The 17702-nt window shown below is 39.2% G+C and overlaps 1 protein-coding gene across 1 annotated transcript in view; it reads right to left on the bottom strand.

The window, feature by feature from the left end:
* LOC137162471 (MAM and LDL-receptor class A domain-containing protein 1-like) overlaps positions 1 to 16652 on the bottom strand; it is a 320533-nt gene extending 303881 nt beyond the window's left edge. The window contains exons 1-3 of the mRNA XM_067562330.1: positions 16509 to 16652; positions 12609 to 12729; positions 8479 to 8625 (exon numbers count right to left, since the gene is read on the bottom strand). Coding sequence (XP_067418431.1) covers positions 8479 to 8625; positions 12609 to 12729; positions 16509 to 16592 — 352 coding nt within the window. The 5' untranslated portion in view covers positions 16593 to 16652. The remainder of the gene's footprint in view (positions 1 to 8478; positions 8626 to 12608; positions 12730 to 16508) is intronic.
* Positions 16653 to 17702: the final 1050 nt, after the last annotated feature.

Genomic DNA, 17702 nt, shown 5'->3' with positions numbered 1-17702 from the left:
TAGTGGCTTGATGAATCTAATTATAAAACATACCACCAGTTTGGGGTATCTGCCCTTGTTTTTTGACAGTCTGACCTGAGGAGGCACTCACAGTGGTGAGCCACTCCAGCTAGCATGACAGGCTTATTTTAGGAATAGACAGATATAACAGTTTCATAGGCACAGCGCATAGGTATATTTGCCTGTTTAATGAAGGAAGAATTTCTCATGCATGACAGGCAAAACCAGAAGAGAAAAAGAATTTCTAAAAACTAACACTGTCATCCAGAGATGTAATTCTGACTCTATATTGTAACACGCTAAACATACTAGGTGAACATGCCCTATTACTATATGTCTTGTGTGTAAAGACTGTATCACAATACATAATTACATGATCATATACTAATTTTTTCCACAAGACCCCTGCCTCATTCAGTGCATAGCATAGATGGTGCTCACTTAATGAGCAGCTATTCATTATTTCAATATCAACAGAGATTAGGACCCAGTTGTGCCATCAGTATTGCTAATGTCATATGTTAACAAATCATTAATCAGGCCTCAAAGCTCATGAGACAGGCATAAAAATCATGTGACTTTTTAAAATAAATTTGGCACTCTTATTTGCCTTCTGGATTTTGTTTTTTTGCTTTGTTTTGGTTTTTTAGTCTCTCTCGTCTACATTTTCAAGAGATTCCCTGCAAACTGGAGGGTTAGAAACTTTTTACTTATTGTTTAAATGAAAACAAAGATTCTCACACAATAGTATAACTCCAAGAGCTGGGATTTAAGAAAAGCACCAAACACTGTGACACTTGTGAGCAAATCATGAGAGTTGGCGACACTGTGCTAGTTATCACACAAAAACATGGCAAGAGAGAGTTTCTGCCCAAACAACTTACAGTATAAATAGGCAAAAGAGATAAAAGGTGGGAGGCATGGAAGTGAAGTGAGTTGTCCAAGGTCACACATCAGATCAGTAATAGAGAATCAAGATCTCCTGACTCCCAAGTCTCATGGCCTATCCATTAGACCATCATCATCATTAGATTTAAAAAGAAAGCTTTTAGATGCCTTCCTAAATGGAAAAAAGCATACCGTATATTACAAAAGTTATGCACTAACTTAGATATACTAAGATATACTGCATGTTTTCATGACTGAATGTTGCCATAGTATAATGATAAAACATATAATGATACTTGGCTATTACATAGTGCTTCCATCCAAAGACCTCAAAGCGCTGTACAAACATTAACTCATTTATCCTCACAATAGCTGTCTAAGGTAGGTAAGTATTCTTATTTCCATTTCACAGGGGGGAAACTAAGGCACAAAATTGTCAGGTAGCATGCTGGAGGTCATTCGGGGACTCTATGGCTGAGGTAGAACTCAGATTCCAAGTCTGATTCTTGCCTTGTGTTTTAACCACAGGACCATCCTTTCCCCTTCTCATTTTTACCTTCGAAATGTCAGTCCTTGTCATAGTCAGAATTTATGAATTTCTGCACATAAAATATGTGGAATGTGACATGATGATTATTAGGGATAAGATATTGTTGATGGGGAAAAAGATCTCTTTCAAATAAATAGTTTGATGAAATTTAAAAAATTATGTTTAATAAAATGTGATTACAAAAATAACCTATGCATTTGCTTTCACTAAGGACATCACCAAAGTCAATGGGAGCTTTGCCATTGTTTTCAGTAGCTAAGGATCATGCTTTGAACCTGAATACATGTACATTTGCTCATTTGAGAAGTGCCAGCAAATTCAATGGGATTACTCATAAAACTAATGTTACTTACATGTTTGCAGGATCAGCCCCCTTAGACTGTAGTATCTCTTGCCAAATCTGCCATTTAAACATTTGATCACAGAGGAGATTAAGCATAATGATAGGTACTTTAAAATGATTACTTTTTAATCCAAGACCCTTTAAAGATCAAGGGTCTGAATAAAATGAGTTTGAGATGACCATAGAGATTTATTTATTTAGTACTGTAAGGCACTTGAATACTATTCAGCATTGAGAAGAGCTCTGGGAGTGGTGATATTCTGACTGATGCAGTTCTCCCAGTATCATTTACGAGAGAATCCAATGAGAAATTCTGCTCCTATTCAGTAGAAATACACCACCAGATGCCATGGTTCTGTCTCACACCATATTTAGTGACAGTGGAACCACAAGAAATGAGTTCCATATGTTTTTGTTTGCTTGTATTTAGCATAATGGCAGATGCTGTTTTTATTCATATTAAGGTCTAATGGTTTTTTAACATGTACAAAGCTGCTTGACTCATTAATGGTTTTGACTGAGATTCTGTTCAAACAGGGGGCTTTCTGGTAGACAGCACATGAAATTTAATATTGGTCCACATCCCAAATCCACATCCCGAATCTTGGTTCAAAGCATGCTTTGCAGTTCAAATCCAGTTCTACTTAATGGGGAGGATATAAACAATGAATTCCAGTCCTCTAAAATATGGGATTGTTCATATCCTGAATTCAGAAGTGGTGGTAAAGTTCAAACCCAATTCTATTCATGAGTTTCATCAAGACACCACACAGAGCAAACCGGGATTATATGTCTCCAGTTACTAGTACTGACTATGCAATTAACAAATTGACCTGGCAAGGATATGTTAACTGTGCAATATTCAAATAATCTCAAATAATATGCACAATACCCTATCCCACTTGACCTGGACACCATAATGAATAAAGTACCATACACAGAGATTTCATCATCATCATGGCAAATCCCAAAGGCATGTGACCTCCCTGCAAATTCAATGCCCCCAGATCTATCTCTAATAAGGTGCTTAAGGTGGTCTGATTATATATTCAGTTTATGACCATCACTGGCAATCACGTCACACCACCAAAGCTTTTGCTACTCGTGTGATTGACAGCCATGTAGCAGCATTTTTTTACCACACGCACCAGAATTCATTGATCTTCCATTTTCTTATATCCATACTAAGAAAGCCATGAGAAACTGAACCAGTGCTGACAGAGGTGGTTGCTGAGTTTGTCTTAAATTAATATCCTCATTTCTGATCTTCTCCTTCCTCTTGATATGGAACAGCTGACTAAGACAATGAGAATCAAAATGGTCAATCCTGTGTTCTTCAGCTTACCTGGGCACCACATCTTTTGAGCATTCTCCAGCACTGCCTATGATGCTGATGAAATATTCGACGGCTGCCACTTGCTTGATAGCTCATCTGGAGAGATTAATATCTGAGCTCATTGTAATCTGGAGCTAGAGGCTGTTTGATGGCAATGGCCAGGGACTTAGTTTTATCCAGATTAATAATCAGATCAGACCAATGAGTGCTGCTTGTTGCTTAACTAGATTGACCGTCATCTGTAGTGATTCACCAAACTGAGACAACAAGACAATGTCACCGACATATTCAAGATCTCGAAGCAGAAAGGTGTTCAGCTCAATGCCACTGACAGCTCCCTTCTCAAGTTTATCCACCAACCAATCTATGCTGATATTGAACAATAATGGTGACAGAACACATCTTAGCTGAATTCTTGTGGATATAGGAAACCACCCCGTTCATCTGTCATTGACTCCAACATAAAACAGCTGTATAATGGGATGGAAAGTTATCAGTGACATTACCTCCTAGGATGGCTGGGATGCCTCATCAGATCCCTCAAACTAGCTTGATGCACTGAACTGAAAGTCTGAAGAAAGTCTATAAAAAGTGATGTGTGTAGTTCATTAAGTTCAGGCATCTTCTCAAAAAGCTATTTCAAGGTAAAGATCTGGTCAACAGTAGAATGACCAAATATAAAGATGCACTGAGTATCCTGGCATTTACTCCAAAGTGCACAAGCAATTGATTTGAGATGTTAACAGGGGAGGCAAGAAGAAAAGCAACAAGGCAGTTTGCAAAATATGTTCGATGTCTGTATACAAATGCAAGGAGTATGGGGAACAAGCAGGATGATCTGTAAGTCTTGGTATCTGAAGAATATTATGACTTCATTGGCATTATATACTTGGTGGGACAACTCCAATGATTGGAGTATCAGCATTGAGGAATACAGCTTGTTCCAAAAGGATAGGCATGGGGGGGAAAAGGAGAAGGTGTTGCACTGTATGTCAAGAATGTATACACTTGCTCTGAGATCCAAGAGGAAGTGAGTGACAGTCCTACTGAGAGTCTCTGGGTGAGAATAAAAAGGGAAAAGAATCATATTGATATTATGGCGGGGGGTCTATTACAGACCACAAAATCAGGAAGAGGAAGTGGATGAGTCATTCTACAAGCAGGTAACAAGATTAGTTAACACATATGAGCTAGTGATAACGGGGGATTTTCATTTCCCTGATATTTGTTGGAAGACTATAACAGAAAAACATAGTAGGTCCTGCAAATTCTTAGCATATGTAGGGGTCAATTTTCTAATTCAATAAATTGAGGAAACAACTAGGGGGTCATCCATTTTGGATCTAGTTTTGACCAACAGGGATGAATTATTTGCCAATGTGAAGCTGGTCGGGGACTTGGGAGGAAGTGATGATGATTGCATGGAATTCAAGATTCTATGGAAAGGAGGGCATGAGAACAGCAAAACAGGGACACTCGATTTCAGAAAGACAGATTTTAATCAACTCAAAGAAATAGTAGGCAAGATCCTATAGAAAGACCAGGAAGAATTAGGAAGAATAAGTTAGGAAGAGTGACTCTCTCCTCCCATTGTTAAAAGGTAGAATTAATGACTCCTCTTGGAGTCTTTGTTTCTTGAAAGCAGGGCATTGCCTCTGTATCAGCAGAAGGTTTACCCATGAGCTGAAATCACTAAAGAGCTGAACGAGTAGAGGATCTGGGAAACCTTCCCTGACAACTAACAGAGCTGAGTGAGCAACAGGCAACTCTTGTGGGAGACTGGCACAGTTGGTGCCAGCCTGGTGTGGTTGGCAGAGAGGCCAGCATAGTTGGTGCTAGCCTGGTCAGCAGAGAGGCCAGCACAGTCGGTGCCAGCAGTTGGCAGGAGACAGATATGGTCAGTGCCAGCCAGATGCATCAGTGGGAGCCAGGCGTGGTCACTGCCAGCAGTTGGGGACTCAGCGAGGCCCAAAGGTGGTAGGAGACAGCAACAGAGGAGGCCTGGTCAAGCCTGTATCGGACAGCGGCATAGGGGGTGGAGCCACACCCGAGAGGTGGACATTGCAACTACGGCGGTCAGTACAGGGGAAAGAAGGAAGGGAGAGGTGAAGGACATGCCCTGTACTCTGGCATGGGTTTGGCTCATTAAATTCATGAATGCTGTTTGCACTGTTTCCCCAAAACCAGTGTTGTGTTACCTCTCTTTTGCTATTAACAGGTTTCTTTCTACACTCAGACTCTGTGCTTGCGAGAGGGGAAGTATTGCCCTTTGGGAGCGCCCAGGGGATAGTGTGTGATTTCCCAGGTGACTGGGTGGGGGCTTGAGCGAGTTTTGTGTTGTATCATTGACAGGGACCCCTAGACATAGAACTCAGCCCTTGCTGCTGCCGACTCGGTCTGGCAGAAGGGTTATAGGTGGAAACATTTGTTTGCCATGGAAGAAAAGCCCAAACTAAATCCCCAGATCTGCACTTCACTCTCAGAATCTGAAATCGAAGTCTAGAAATTGGGAGGAAGGAAGGGACAGAAATCCAGATACAAATCTGACTCATCACAGAGATAAACTGAGCTTCAAACTTTCATCCCAACCTTCATTCTGGGTTCAGATGACAGGGTTTGATTTGGACCCATGTATAGTTTACAACCGTTCTTTACACAGTCTAAACTACTCAGTTATCCTTTAACAACAGTTCATGAGTCACACGATGAGACAATCTGCAAAACAGCTCCTCTTTAGATTATGGTTTGGGTTTTTTCAATGTCATCTGTTGGATTTCAAGAGCTACTAACCTTGGTCCATGAATGTGGTGTCTGTGATTAACAGGACTTCCACCCTGGATTAAGGGCAGTATATGGTCCTAAGAATGTCTAAGAAATAATCCAATAATACAGGGAATGCTTTGACACAGTAGGTTAATTAAACTAATAACAAAAAGAGGGTGAAAAGGGGGCATTCATTTATCACAAAATCAACCAAGCAAACAAATGATGTAAGTAGAAGTAGTACTTTAATTACCTAGACACCAATGCTAGAAATCTGGGTAATAACCAAGAGGCACTGGAATTGCTCATTTATGGGCATAACTTCAGCCTAGTTCTTACTGAAGCCTGGAGGAAAGATTCACATGTTTGGAATGTTAAGATCAATTTAAACCTATTCAGGAAGGCTTGAGTGGGCAAAAGAAGGGATGTGACACTCAGTGTAAAAATGGCATTACCTGTTTTTGAGTCAGTCACAGCTCCCAAAAAAACCTGACCTTGAATGCCTGTGGATCAATGTCCTAACAGATAAAGCACAAGATAGAATACTAGATGGTGTCTGCTCCAGACCACCAAATCACACTACGGAACACAATAATTGGCTCCTTAACCACCTACTTATAATGTGTAGGGAAAAATATCATTATTATAGGGGACTTCAACTTGAGTAATGAATGCTGGAGGTCTTATGCCAGTACTAGACAGTCTTTGGAATTCCTAAAAATTATGGATGATAATTTTCTAACTCAAGAAGAATTACGTCCAACATGGGGTAATTCTATATTACATCTCATCATGACAGTGAAAGAGGAATTGATCACAGAACTAAAATTAGTGATTGCTTAGGTACAGGTGATCATGACTCAGTCACACTTGTTAGGTGGAAACAGAATAAAGTCCAAACCAGTAATATATATACTTGATGCTCTAAAAGGGCCAATTTCACAAAGCTGAAAACAATCATGAGTCAAATCAGCAGGGACAAAGAAGTTAAACAGAAAAAAGTGAATAATTGGGAATTGTTTAAGAAGATTTTACTGAATGGTCTTTTCCTTAATTATCAAAAATATCATGCTATATTTTCCAGTAATCTTTTATTAAGTATTGCTCCTAGTACCTATGATGAAATGGGAATTTTCTGTAATATTTTTATGAATCCTACATGTGCCTCAGTTTCCCCAATATTTTGCATGGCTACCTAGTGGGATGGAGGACTGTTTGCTCTCAGGGCTGGCTAAGAGACATAGGTATGAAGGTCGCCTAGCTGTCTGAACCTGAATGGGTCATTAAAAAGGACTGGCTGAAGCTGATCCCATATGAATGGAGAATCCAAGATGACAATGGGTAATCCAGGCACCCGTACATTGACTCCTAGTAACCAATGACCCAGAAAGAGATGGATTTCCCCACCTCTCAGCAGAGAAACTGATCAAAATCCCCCGTCCTGAGAACAAAAGATTGGGAAGATGTGAGATGAAGCATAGGAGTTGGCTGCTGGAAGGAGTTGGGGGCTCTCACTTGGGAATTGACCAAGACAGTCAGACAGAGACAGACAGAGCCTGAACATGGAGTTCACTTCAGCTTGGCTGGGCTCTGGGCTAACGAGAATGGACGTGGACTATGCTTTAATCTTCATTTCTCTGCTGGACATCCTATGCTGTGTTCCAGTTGACTAATAAACTCTACTGTTTTGACAATGCTGTTGGAGTGTCACTGCAAATACCTGGTGAGGTGCATTAATGACTGAAGAGTGTACTAGTCTCTATCAGGAGTCTATCTCAGTTGGACTTGCCAAACAGAACTCACAGTGTAAAGCAGGAGTGCTGAAGCTCCAGAAGTTCAGTCTTAGGAGGCAGGGAGGCTGCATGGCCTACCGTGAAGGAAGACTGAGTCCCACTTGGGTGTTGGGCATACAGAAAGGGTTCTTCCATGGGACTGTTCCAAAGCTCTGGGTGTAGCACTAATCCTATGAATCTGTGACAGTATCTCCTTTGGAAAAATCAGCAAATGCATGATAACTTGGCATAATGATCATGGCTCATGGGCTTTTACAACAATATGGTCAGTTACTCAAGTCAACAGCAAGGGCCTAATTTTGAAAGTTGACATATGCAACAATCACAAACTGAGTAACTGCAGCTGCATGTGGCCAGCTGTGCTTCTAAATGGCCAGGTCCATGCATACATAGAAGATTTACAAGTCCAACTGTAGCATTTGCATGTGAAAATTAGGCATGTGCAACTGTGTGTGCTCATCTTTGAAAAATCAGGCCTTCACTACCATGGTATATTCTCTGCCCAGCATAAAACTGCATCTGTATTTTACACCACAGGTGCTGTAAAATAAAACACTCCCTTCTCCTGATAAGTCAGTGTACAGCTTTTTTTTTTTTTGGATTAAGCTTTAACAGAGAAGCCGCGGCTACAGTAAAAAGAGACATCAATATAGACTCATAGTGAAAGCACTGCATCTCCAGAGCATTTTAGTCTTGATTAAATAATACCATTCAGGAAGCGATGGAAATCTGGCAACGGGACTCCCAATGAGTATGTATATATGTCTTTACAGCATGAATTACTAGTCAATACGTTTCCACTTACAGCACTTGGCTTCGTCATCCCCATTTGAGCAGTCTGGTGTGAAATCACAAAATTTGTCAGCTGAAAGACAGACTCCATCGTCACATGGTAAAAAGCCCACTGGACAATAAAGGGGTGAAGATTCAGTGTCTGTAAAGTTTGCTCCCCCTTTAAAAAAAAATTAAAATATCTGGTAAGATGTTCTTTTTATCACTTACATATTTATAGTGCACACAGATTGACTCAATGATATATAAAGTGACTTTTTCACACCATCAGTGGTGAAACTAGAAATCAAGTGAATGTTATTCTCTTTTCTAGATGACAGGAGCCTTCTACCTGTGTATTATTATTTTTCCACAGCATCCCAAAATGTGTGGGGTGCACCACAGTGTTGATAAATTATGTACTTGTCTAGAAAAGTTTAGTATCTAAGGACTGGATTTTCAAAAGCACTGATTCGCAGAGGCCTATGCTCTAAGGCATGGTCTGCACTACATACTTACTTTGGTATAACTATAATGCTCAGGGGTGTGAAAAATCCACACACCTGGGCAATGTAGTTTTACCAACCTTAACTCCCCATGTAAACGGGAGAGCTCTCTCCCATCAGCTTAAAGCATCTTCACCAGGCACGCTACCGTGGTGCAGCTGCGCTGGTGTAAATTTGTAGTGTAGACCTGCCCTAAATTATCCAAGGTAACAAAAGTCTAACTCAGCCTGTTACATAAACTTGTTAATAAAAATCAGCCAAAGTTAAAGACAGGAAGACTGAATTAGTCCAAACAAAACTGTCTACTGATACCATCCAGGGACCATGTTAAGAATCTGACCGGTAAACAAAGGAGAATGGAATCCTAAATCGATGGACCAAAATTGGTGTGGCACAAATTAGTTCTAATTCGTGGATGACATAATGAGGGGATGGGCTAGTTTGCTTATTACCCACTGGGGCTGAAGGGCTAAAAAGAAAACTTGGAGGTGGTGAGGAATCATGAAGCTAGGCTAGGAGATCAGTGGGCTGAAAGGAGCAAGCTTCACCATCATGGCTGCTACTCCCACAATTTCCTGGGACCCCACAATCCATTGTGGCACAGTTAGGCCTTCATCATCCTGATCCTAAGAAATGTCCTGACCAGACCAGGCCAGAGATAGGGACACAGATGACGATACCAACTCCACCAGCTTCAACTAAATCTTGAACAATTTCTGGAATGAGAGACTTAGGTTCCTGCTCTCACCACTTTCCCTCATGTGTTATTTTCCTTCTCCCCCATCACCACCTTATTTCTTCTCTTTCATATCTCCTTCTGTTTAACAAGAGTCTAAAGAAGCCACGCCCTAAACAGCCTAATGTTGGTATAAGGTTGTAAGTGAGAGTGAGCACAATAAGTAAGGCCCCATGGGTCTAGAATCTAGACCTGCAGAGCTGCCACTCTATGCTGCCACCCAGAGGTAGCTGTAACTAGATGTGTTCCACTGCCCCCAACTTTCTATGGGTACAGACCATGGTAAGTCCCACCAGAAGGCATCTGACAGGCAGCAGTCTCGTGGCTGCTGGCTATACAAACCATTGCAAGAAGTGTTCAGGAAACAGTGTGGATCTCCTGTAGCTGCCATGACCATTCATTACTCCTGGCTTCAACCTCAGCTTGATTTGGACTTTGCCTCCCAACTCGGACCTTGAAATCTGACTTGGACTTGATCCTTGATATTGATGATGGCCTAGACCCTGATTACACTCTCCTCCCAGCCTCAGGTTTGCCCCTGCTCTGAGCCTTGGTCCTGACTGCCCTTTTTGAGATCCTAACACAAAAGACAGAAGCTGAATTTTTTATCTTTGCTGTCTTCTTTTGTGTGTGTTTGTCTTATTTTGTTCCCAAGGAAAAGGGACTGGACTTTAACAGCTCCACACCATCTCAACTAACATTTCTATTTCCCAAAAAAAGACAATTAATATCATCTAAGACTGTAAAAACTCTACAGTTAAAAGGAATAAATAACAATGTTAAAATGAAAGCCTTATTTGATATTTTACATCTCAAATGCTTTAACTGCTTTTCCTTTTCTCTATCATTAATAAATCATTAAAGTGTTTTTAATGTTGATTGTTGCCATTAAACTTAGCAGGCCAATGTTTCTGTACTGAGAATCCCGAACCATGTTTAACTACTCAGCATTGCACAGTGACATTTTTGACTCTATGGCACATTTATTTCATCAAAATTAACACAACAGCATCTAAGGAAGTTAAATGAACTACTCCTATTGAAAATCAACCAGTGTAGAGTGAACATCCTATGCACAGGACATCTCTGTCATGGATACTTCAACAGCATACAGTTTTCACACCTGCCAAGCAAGGGCAATTCTTGCTAATGTTTTGTGCATAGTTTAGCCACTTTGTCACTTGACTCTGAACATAATTTTCCTGTTTATTATGTGAGGAAATTCCCAGAAGGCAGATGGTCTATATAACATGGTTAACAAAGTATGTGTTAGAAGAGAATCCAGAACAGATTTCAATGTAAGTAATATCCAAAATGTGCTAACTTTATTTCAGCTAAGATGTTTAAATTAAAAAAACAAACAAACAAAAAAAACACTTTCTTTTTCACTTTGTGACTGAATTTGGTGGCATACCAATCCAACTAGTCTGGTCAGGACTTTGCTGAAAGTATTCCCTTCTTAAAAAGTAAATGTCTAAAAATGACACTACTGTGTGATTGATATGTGGGGAGGGTTTTTTTATTTTAAGAAACCTTTATGAAAAGGAACTCTCTTCTATTAATTCCTAAATGCCTTAATACAGTACAAAATATGGGTGTAACTGGAGGAGCAGGGAAGGCATCTGAAAACCAAAAGGTCCACATTTCTACTATGATATATATTTTCCACAACAGTATTGAAGAAATTCAGGTTTCTGTGGGCAGGTCTACATTGCCGGCAAAATTCAGCGGCAGTTGACAGGAGTTACACAAGCTATGCAGAGCAACTTGCATAACGCCCGTCGACTTGTTACTTCCCTTTAGCGTGCTGTCTCCACTGTGCTGCGCTGACGGGAAATAAGTTCCTGTTGACACAGTGCTAAGCTTAATTTGGAGGTGGTTTTAATAGATCAGCTTCCGGATCGATTGAGTGTGTCTTCACTGCCACTCAATTGATCTGGAAAAATCGATCTGACAGCAACGAATTTGCCACCACCAGTGTGTACATAGCCTGTGTTGCACTCTCCCATGGCTACCATCAGTAACTTCCTTAGAGACTGTCTATGCCCATGCTACCTTGTAACACTACTCTATTTAACTAATATATTCATCACTGTTGAAAAATATTGAGAGGCATTCTTTTACGATACAGAAATTTTGTCATAAAAGTCATACTTAGTTTCTATCTAGTTGCAGTTTAGATCACTGTGATTCTAATGAAAATTAACTCTAGCAACTCATGTTAGACACAAGATGATGGACTTCGCTACAGAATATGCACTGTCACAAACAGACTTATGCACCAAATCTTGCTCTATATTCTACCTAAAACCCTTATAAAATATGGTCAGATCACTCCCACAAACACTTTAGTGACTTTTTATGGGAAGGGATTTTTTTTAGAGTATAGCTGGGGCACATGTATAAAAGATCAGAAATAGGAGGAACTTTAATAATGGCTGCACATAGGGCCAGATCCTCAGTTGGTACAAACTGGCATGACTACATTGAAAGCCAATTTATGCAAGTTTACACTGGTGGAGGATTTGATACATACAACATATTGTCTACTTACTGGCTTCTAGTCTATGTCTGTATAACCATATAACTGAAAGCTACTTTTTTAGCATCCTTTTTCACACTCACTGACTTTAACAAGGTCATATAAAACGTTATACATTACGCTGAAGTATGAATTTCATGATTTGCACATCTGAAATGTCTAATTCAAATTATTGTGGAATTAGTTGTCAATGAAAGGCTAAAAATACCTACAAATCAAGTTTGTTATTCCATTATTTAATTCTTTTGTTAGGGGGAAACCATAAAATGAAGAATATTTTTTGTGAAAGAAAAACAAAGCATATGAAAGTTAGTTTGATACCACCCTTTGTCCTTCAAGCCTATTTTTTTTTTTAATTTGCTTGCTTTAATTTAACTTGCCTTTGCTTTCTTTGCTGGTATCTGAAAGTGATTTATACGCAATACCACATTCCATTGTTATACAGATGTCATCTATAGCAACAGTGGCATTCTCTGATAGAACAGTGGCTTGTAAAATGATCTATAATGACAAAGAAATAAATAACCTTATTAAAATTGACATTATAAAAGGAAATATCATTTCATATAATGTCCTCTATCTGTATGGGAAATAAACACCATCTACAACCACCATAGTTTTGAAGAATGCCATTAGCCAGTGAAACATATGGTTGAGATTACCATGGTAAGACTCAAGTCAGAAACTTACAAAGCAACTCTCAGAGCTATAACTACCTTTACAGAAAGTTATGGAACCTAAATAACCCTGTTTCAACCAAAAGTGATGACATTGATCACTTCATGAAAGTATTGTCTTCCTGATGGAACAATTAAGAGTTATATGCCTTTTTAAATAATCTATTCAGGGTAACACCAAATATGGTGGTTTACAACGCAATTTAATTGAGATACAAGTTCATTTATACCAGGTCTGCTGAAGTCAATAAGAAATTTACATATATGAAATACATACAGTATAATGTGTGCACATAAAGATACTTTTAAATACACAATGCCCCAAACTCCCTGCCGGCTAACACATTTAAAAAAAAAATAAAAGAACCCATATTTCATATCTGAAATCACTGGAGGGCTATACAGGTTCACTTAAATACAGCCCTCTGATTCAGGATATCGTTGATGTGAAATATAGTTTTTGTTTCTTAGCCTTATTTTAAAAAAGTTTTCTTGATAATAAAAGAAATTAAGGGTGTGTGGCTAGCATATTATGAAACAAGATACACTCACACGATTGTCCAGCCATGACCTGCCTTAGGAGCACTTTTCAGAGTACCCCAGATCAATTGTCTGATCCAAAATAAAGACAGATTCCAAAGGGCCATTCCAGCTGGCAGGGATCACTGTGGCATTGACACACACTTGCCACACCCCTGGCAAGGTGAAGAGTGGTATAGGAGCTACTATGGCAGTGCTATATAACCCAAGGATCCACACACATGCAGGAGAAATTGTCATATAGCCAGATCCACCAGGTTAATGGCTACTTTGTGCTGATGGAGTGATGTCAATCTACTAGAAGGTATGCTCCTATATCTTCCAGAAGGCAAGCTCTCTGCTAAAAGACATGCAGGACATGAGAGGGAGTCTGATTATGTCCCACCAATATGTACTTGAAGGGAGATTGCCTTGTCCCACTCTTGTAGTCAGAACTGAGTGCTCAGGGTTTGTGTGTCAGGACTCTGTGACTCTTTTACTCTCAGCCTGGTCTTTTGTGCCTATTGGTGGGAATCTGTACGTGCCAGTCTCTGACACAAGGTCCCTGTATCCAAAATGGAGGGTATTCAGCTGAGGACTCGTTGAGGAATTCCTGTTTTCTAAACTGAGGTAGCATTGGAATTTCAGGAAGTAGCAATGCAGGCTTGCGGTGGCTCCTATTTCAGGATTTGATAGCATGAGGCAACACCTTAGAACAGTTTTAATGATGACATTTGATACTGCATGCCTAAAGACCATACTTCTGTAATGTATGTGGGCCCTGAGAGATGTGATTTCATATTGTACTCTCAGGAATGGGCACAATATTTCTAGCAGAACTGACTGCTTTAGATACACTAAGTGGGTAAATAAAGATTTTTAGGGATAAGCCAGTTTGATCAGGTATTCTACATGTGACCTAGCTATAACTCTGTTCCATAATTTACCTGGATTTTACCAGAATATTTAATTTCTCAAAATCAGATTCCAAAACAGGAATCTTTTCAGTTTGGAATAATTACAACATTTTCCAAAGACTCATTGCAGGAAGTGATTCTAAAGTAATCCAGCAATAGTATCATTGAATGACCTCTTTTCCAGGAAGCATAAGAGACAAGAATCTCCATGGCATTATGGAATGAAGCATGTGAAATTATTGCAGATTGGTTCTAATAACATTAACAGGAAATCTAAGGATAAAAGGAAAATCTAGAAACGTGACGACACTTCTAATATAAGAAAATTACTGACACACTAAAGTGTGCAATATAGAATTGTTGACTTGGGAATGTTTAATGCTACGCTACTGCTTTTGTCCTGATGGTGTTGATCCGATAAAATAAGCATATTTTAACCTCTAATGATGTTCAAACAGCATCCAGTACAGCAGAAATGGAGTTGATTAAATTCCTCAACTCTGCTAAAGTGTCAATAGCTTGCATCACCCACCATGGGAGTGAATTCTATTCAGGAAATGTAATGTATTTTCCATATTACAGTGCCACATGTAGGATTATATTTAATGCAGGAGCTAATGACCAATTTACAGAATCAACTTTGAGGATGTATCCTATAGGTGAGCATGGATGGAACATTAATTTTGTAGTAGCCTCAAGATCTGATCCTGTTTCCATTAAAATAGAAAAACAACCTGTGTCAGGTTGTCAAATTGTGCTCTATGAACTACAACAGCTCCACGGAGCATTTGCTGATCACATGCCGCTGACGTTCCTCCTCATTTCCACAGGCTAAATAGCATCAAATAAAGCTACAGGTGCAAACACTTTCCCAGTACTACTATAGCAGCCCCAGGCACATTATACAATTGTGAAGGGGAGATGAAGAAGTCCAAGTGACCTTAAATGAGAGGAAAATTGCTCCACAATGATCAACTCTGATATCTCTGCAACAACCTCCTTATGGAAAAATGTATGTACGGCTGTAATCCATAGTTTGACAGCTTTTACTATGAAGGTGGAATACACAATGTAAAGACCAAATCAGGATAATTGATTTGCTAAATGCTTTACATTTGAGTTGGTGAGTGATTCAACAGTTGTCTTCTACATCTAGTTAAATGCAGGCATGAGACAATGTGAAAGTCAAACTAAACCCTGTGGTTGGTGATCAATGCTGCAAGTATTGATTGTTGCTGACTGAAATGTCCAGGATCCTGCCTGTAGCCATCATTAGTCCCTAATTTTATAGTATAATCATAGAATTATAGCAATGTAGATCTGGAAGGGACCTTGAAAAGTCATCAAGTCCAGCCTCCTGTAATGAGGCAGGACCAACTAAACTTAGACCGTCCCTGACAAGGTCTTTGTCCAATTTGTTCTTGAAAACCTCCAGTGATGGGGATTCCACAACCTCATTTAGAAACCTATTCCAGACCTTAACTACCATTATACTTGGAAAGTACTTCTTATATTTAACCTAAATCTCTCTTGGTGCAGAATTAGCTCATTACGTCTTGTCCTTCCTTTAGCCGACATGGAAAACAATTGATCACCCTTTTCTTTATAACATCCCTTTACATATTTGAAGACTGTTATCAAGCCCCCATCCCAGTCTTCTTTTCTCAAGACTAAGCATGCCAATTTTTTCACCTATCCTTATAGGACAAGTTTTCTCAACCTTTTATCATGTTTGTTGCCTCCTAGACTGTCTGTAACTTGTCCACATCTTTCTAAAGTGTGGCACCCAGAACAGGACACAGTACTCCAGCTGAGGCCTCACCAGTGTTGAGTAGAGTGGGACAATTATCTCCCATGTCTTACTTACAACAGTCCTGTTAATACATCCCAGAATGACATATGCCTTTTTCACAAACAAATGCCCAATTTTTTTAATATACTGCACATCTGCTACTTGATTTTCATAAAAAATGTGTGATTTTAATTCATAAACTTCTGAAACACTGACATTCCTCTTTAATTCCCACATCTATAGAAAAAGCTTAATGGAATACTTTATAAAAGTGTACGCAAAGATTATTTTAATGTATGAAAATAAATTAATTCTAAAAGCCATATTGAAATAACTATTTGTAAACAAAATAAATGTAATTGCTAATACAGATACCTGGAAAGATAGTGACATTTCCTCAGGTTCACTTTCTATGAGAATATTTGCTTTAGTCCACTGCCTCTTGGACAAACCAGTCATATCACCTAGTTTTTTCAAATCCTGACCATGGACGGTTCTCTTAAAGACAGAGAGCTGGGAATTCTGAGACAACTGGTACCAAAATGTTATCTGTTAAAAGAAATGTTTATGAAATATGTTGGACAGCTTGCCAAACTATAGCAATTTCAATATCGAGTTATATCATTATAATATAAACTAACTTTGTATACGAACTATGACTGCATTGTATACACACCCACAGGTCTAAATGCAGCAAGCATAGTGGAAACATTCTTCAAACTTACAGGATCCCAAAGGATGGCAATTTGAGACAGAAAGGTAAAGCCACTATAAATAGGTACCTAGCATTTTAAAAATGTATTTCCATCATAACCTAGCAATGATTTCCCTTACCCCCCTGAAGGCTCCCACCAGGACTTAAGAGATCCACCAAGAATAATTTTTGTTTTCAAACCTGTACCTGACACATTGGTGAAATATTTGAAAAGGCAGACTAAGCTAGCTAGCTTAAGGAAAGTCAGAGAATGATGTGAAACCATAAAATACCTCATGCATCCCCAGTCTTCATCTGATCTTCAGTTTTCAGGAACAAACATATAAACCTTCAAGGGACTGAAAATTATGGGAGAGGATTTTTTTTTTTTTTTTTTTTTAAGTTTTAAAATTATTCTGGTGGTTTCCTGAAATCCAAGGGTTGGGTCAAGGCTTAGAAAGAGAGTGCAATGGCGTGAAAGCAGCTGGAAAAACTGGTGTGGCAGGCATTGAAGCAAGTAAGGCAGAAGACACAACCATTTAGCCCTCTAGATAGTACTATAATACCGGGATTGTTGGCGTATATATCCCAACCTACCTTCATTAAGTTTTGTTTAAGTAACAAATTAAGTAACAATTCTGACCATAAGAATTGGAGAGAAATAAGATTTTCAAAGAAACTACATTTTATCTTGTTTCTTCTCATAAGTTTTTCCACTTTTCTAGATAATGAAAGGCTAGAATCCCCCAACTGCAATACCCTCCATTTACTGCAAACCCTAGATATTTGATAATCTCTGCACGCAAATGAAGGGATACTCAGCTGGTGAATAGAACTAGCTGTTAAACCATCTTTTTTCCAGTTCTTTATCCATC

Source organism: Emydura macquarii, unplaced genomic scaffold (assembly GCF_026122565.2).
Source record: "Emydura macquarii macquarii isolate MOO-44397 ecotype Brisbane River unplaced genomic scaffold, CSIRO-AGI_Emac_v2 contig_2422, whole genome shotgun sequence".
In the NCBI taxonomy this organism is placed as follows: domain Eukaryota; kingdom Metazoa; phylum Chordata; order Testudines; family Chelidae; genus Emydura; species Emydura macquarii.
Note: the sequence above shows the minus strand (reverse complement) of the source record. Positions and strands in the feature narration are given on the sequence as shown.